General features: G+C 43.0%; 1 protein-coding gene across 3 annotated transcripts in view; it reads left to right on the plus strand.

Moving 5' to 3' along the window:
• Window positions 1-4008, plus strand: part of wasf1 (WASP family member 1) — a 71960-nt gene extending 67952 nt beyond the window's left edge. For all 3 annotated transcript variants that reach the window (XM_052095659.1, XM_052095660.1, XM_052095661.1), the window contains exon 10: window positions 2735-4008. In XM_052095659.1, coding sequence (XP_051951619.1) covers window positions 2735-2892 — 158 coding nt within the window. In that variant the 3' untranslated portion in view covers window positions 2893-4008. The remainder of the gene's footprint in view (window positions 1-2734) is intronic.
• Window positions 4009-4423: the final 415 nt, after the last annotated feature.

Below are 4423 nucleotides of genomic sequence, written 5' to 3' on the forward strand. Positions count from 1 at the left end.
TTAGTGCTATAGCCCACTACACCACCAGTTCATTTATATGGAGTTATGATGAAAATAAGGTGCATTTCAAACTGTTCTGAGACCAGTGCAGACAGACAGCACACTGGACGTTAAGTAGTGCACTAAATAGGGAGCAAGGGAGCATCCTATAGCTCTCCTATAACTGTTCTGAGACCAGTGCAGACAGACAGCACACTGGAGGTTAAGTCATGCACTAAATAGGGAGCAAGGGAGCATCCTATAGCTCTCCTATAACTGTTCTGAGACCAGTGCAGACAGACAGCACACTGGAGGATAAGTAGTGCACTAAATAGGGAGCAAGGGAGCATCCTATAGCTCTCCTATAACTGTTCTGATACCAGTGCAGACAGACAGCACACTAGAGGTGAAGTCATGCACTAAATAGGGAGCAAGGGAGCATCCTATAGCTCTCCTATAACTGTTCTGAGACCAGTGCAGACAGACAGCACACTGGCAGTTAAGTCGTGCACTAAATAGGGAGCAAGGGAGCATCCTATAGCTCTCCTATAACTGTTCTGAGACCAGTGCAGACAGACAGCACACTGTAGGTTAAGTCATGCACTAAATAGGGAGCAAGGGAGCATCCTATAGCTCTCCTATAACTGTTATGAGACCAGTGCAGACAGACCGCACACTGGAGGTTAAGTCATGCACTAAATAGGGAGCAAGGGAGCATCCTATAGCTCTCCTATAACTGTTCTGAGACCAGTGCAGACAGACAGCACACTGGAGGTTAAGTCATGCACTAAATAGGGAGCAAGGGAGCATCCTATAGCTCTCCTATAACTGTTATGAGACCAGTGCAGACAGACCGCACACTGGAGGTTAAGTCATGCACTAAATAGGGAGCAAGGGAGCATCCTATAGCTCTCCTATAACTGTTCTGAGACCAGTGCAGACAGACAGCACACTGGAGGATAAGTAGTGCACTAAATAGGGAGCAAGGGAGCATCCTATAGCTCTCCTATAACTGTTCTGAGACCAGTGCAGACAGACAGCACACTGGAGGTTAAGTCATGCACTAAATAGGGAGCAAGGGAGCATCCTATAGCTCTCCTATAACTGTTCTGAGACCAGTGCAGACAGACAGCACACTGGAGGATAAGTAGTGCACTAAATAGGGAGCAAGGGAGCATCCTATATCTCTCTATAACTGTTCTAAGACCAGTGCAGACAGACAGCACACTGGAGGTTAAGTAGTGCACTAAATAGGGAGCAAGGGAGCATCCTATAGCTCTCCTATAACTGTTCTGAGACCAGTGCAGACAGACAGCACACTGGAGGTTAAGTCATGCACTAAATAGGGAGCAAGGGAGCATCCTATAGCTCTCCTATAACTGTTATGAGACCAGTGCAGACAGACCGCACACTGGAGGTTAAGTCATGCACTAAATAGGGAGCAAGGGAGCATCCTATAGCTCTCCTATAACTGTTCTGAGACCAGTGCAGACAGACAGCACACTGGAGGATAAGTAGTGCACTAAATAGGGAGCAAGGGAGCATCCTATAGCTCTCCTATAACTGTTCTGAGACCAGTGCAGACAGACAGCACACTGGAGGTTAAGTCATGCACTAAATAGGGAGCAAGGGAGCATCCTATAGCTCTCCTATAACTGTTCTGAGACCAGTGCAGACAGACAGCACACTGGAGGATAAGTAGTGCACTAAATAGGGAGCAAGGGAGCATCCTATAGCTCTCCTATAACTGTTCTGAGACCAGTGCAGACAGACAGCACACTGGAGGTTAAGTCATGCACTAAATAGGGAGCAAGGGAGCATCCTATAGCTCTCCTATAACTGTTCTGAGACCAGTGCAGACAGACAGCACACTGGAGGTTAAGTCATGCACTAAATAGGGAGCAAGGGAGCATACAGAAATAAAACACCCAAATGGCATAAGTGCACATCGCCAAGGCAATAAGGCACTATACGCCCATGCCAACATAGCAACGCCAAACAAAGCGATGCCACCCATTCTCACGCTAAACGAAACCTGAGCGTACATCGAAACACCACGCGATGCACGCAGCAGGCGACGAAAACAAGACAGGACACCTGTGCGAGAGTTTGGCCACTCACACACCTGACACCTTCGAAGTGACCAAACCTCAGCACAACATGAAGACAGCTCGCGACCCGGGCACGGAACGCGATGCGAGTCGCACCCGTGTTCATGAGAGCCAGACAAACTATTGACGCGATGCACTCACGACAATAACAGACAGACATAGAGCATGAGTGTCCAGATCCTGACATAGACCGAAACCAAACCAGACAGGAAGTCAGGCCTTTTCTTTATATCGCAGCGCCGTTTCGTGGTGCATTCTACATAACGCGGCAGCTCATTTTAGCTTATCGTGGACCATTCGGTCCGTTTCACGGTTGACCCATCGGCCTGCTAGGTTCTTCCGATGGCCAGTCCGCCGTGATTGGCCCCAAAGTGCGTCGGCACACCGGGAAAATGCCAGATTACCAGTCCAGCCCTGATGAGGACACCAATGTTTTGCATGTTTATTAGGCGCTACTAGTTACAAATCATAAAGGGGAATGCACACAGCAGTCACGCTCAAGTCTCAGGAGGTTAAACTGGATTTTTGTAAAAGTTCTGCGATGTAAAATGGGTTGCGAATGCCGTTTCAATTGACTAGTATCGATCAGAAAGAAAGAGTAAACGTTAGCATTCTTAACTAACCTCATTGTGTTTGTCTTTCAGGTATCCAGCTGAGGAAAGTCGAGGAACAGAGGGAACAGGAGGCCAAACACGAGCGCGTAGGGAACGACGTCGCCACAATCTTGTCGCGCCGCATCGCTGTGGAGTACAGCGACTCCGAAGATGACTCCGAGTTTGATGAAGTCGACTGGATGGAATAAGAGAGGGATATCATGGGAAAAGTTTGGGAAGGATGCATATGAAATCTCAGTTAACCTTCTTCCCGATAGCAACTATCCCATGAACACTTTTGTGTCCCTCAGTTGTCGTTTTATTCAGGACACATCAGCGTTGCGTCTGTATTTGATGTTCCCAGAATGCTTTTTATCCACATGTATTTCTTTTATTTACATTTGTCATTCATTCTCAATAGGAACAATACAGTAGGTTATTTTTATCGTTGTAAAGCGCTGTTTGGGATGCGACCTCTTTAAATGGACAGCAGCGCCCCCTTCCTGTCTCAAAAGGCAGTGGAACAAACGTTCACTGCATCTCTTTACCTGCGGATCACAGTGTGATGGATGCATATTATATTTTATATATCATCAAAACTGTTAACATGTGATATCACGTATGGTTGTGATGTATTAAAGTGTCAAAATGGCTAAAATCTCACGAAACCCGTCAAGAAAATCCCTGGGTGATCGTTCACACCAAAATAAAAAATACGAAATTATATTTTGCTTAGAGACGATGAAATCTATTATTAGCACGATTATATTGGTTTAATCGATATCATGATAAAATAAATAAAGTATGTCATGCTGTACAAAAAAAATTAAAAAGGAAATCGGCTTAATTGTCCTAAAAATACACCTAATTTTTGATATTTTGTTTCGCGAGATTCATCCAAAACGTGTATTAAAACACTGAGATTTCCCGTAAAGGTCCTGCATATACAGGAAATTGTAATTTATTGCATTTCTGAATTTATTTAGTTTGCCAAAATGTAAGAACTGGCCTTGCCGAACTTCAAAGTGAGCTTTGTGAAGCACAAAATCCCAAAAGAAGAGAACAGTCACACGGGCCGTTGGTCACGTTCATTGTCTTGTCTGTTGGTGTTTGGACTGAAAGGAGTTTGTTTCTGACGCCTGATGGGTTTTGTATAAATCTTGATGTATTGATGAATGTATTGTGCTGTTACTACTTTTGCCTGCATTTCTCCAACTGTTTCTATGTTCCAGACGGGGAGGGGATACAGAAATTAAACATGATTTAAAATACTGTATACCGTGTAACGTATGTAACAGTTTGCTTGAATTAATAAAAACTAATGTTGAAGGTTCTGACGGTTTGTTTGATCGTTAATTAAGAATGCATATTATATAACATTTTCTCAAATCAAATTTGCACAGTATAATCATAGTTAAACTAGATTATACTTATTAATCTTGCTTAATGTAAATTTAAAAAAAGGGTATGTTTACATATGTTAATGTATTATGAACATAAACTCACAATGAATTTCTCGCAATAAATTTTAAATGGTTTTACTCAAATAACCGTATTATTTGAACCTTGATTTTCATAGTAAAACCATATTACTGATACAGGAAAACAAAAACTATGGTCATAAAATTCATCATTTTGTGGTTATTTTGATTTGACAATGATATATGTAGTAAAACTATAGTAACCACAAGATTTACCATGATTAATCTATAGTAAAAGCATGGTTACCATGGATACAGT

This window comes from Xyrauchen texanus, chromosome 28 (assembly GCF_025860055.1).
Source record: "Xyrauchen texanus isolate HMW12.3.18 chromosome 28, RBS_HiC_50CHRs, whole genome shotgun sequence".
Taxonomy (NCBI): domain Eukaryota; kingdom Metazoa; phylum Chordata; class Actinopteri; order Cypriniformes; family Catostomidae; genus Xyrauchen; species Xyrauchen texanus.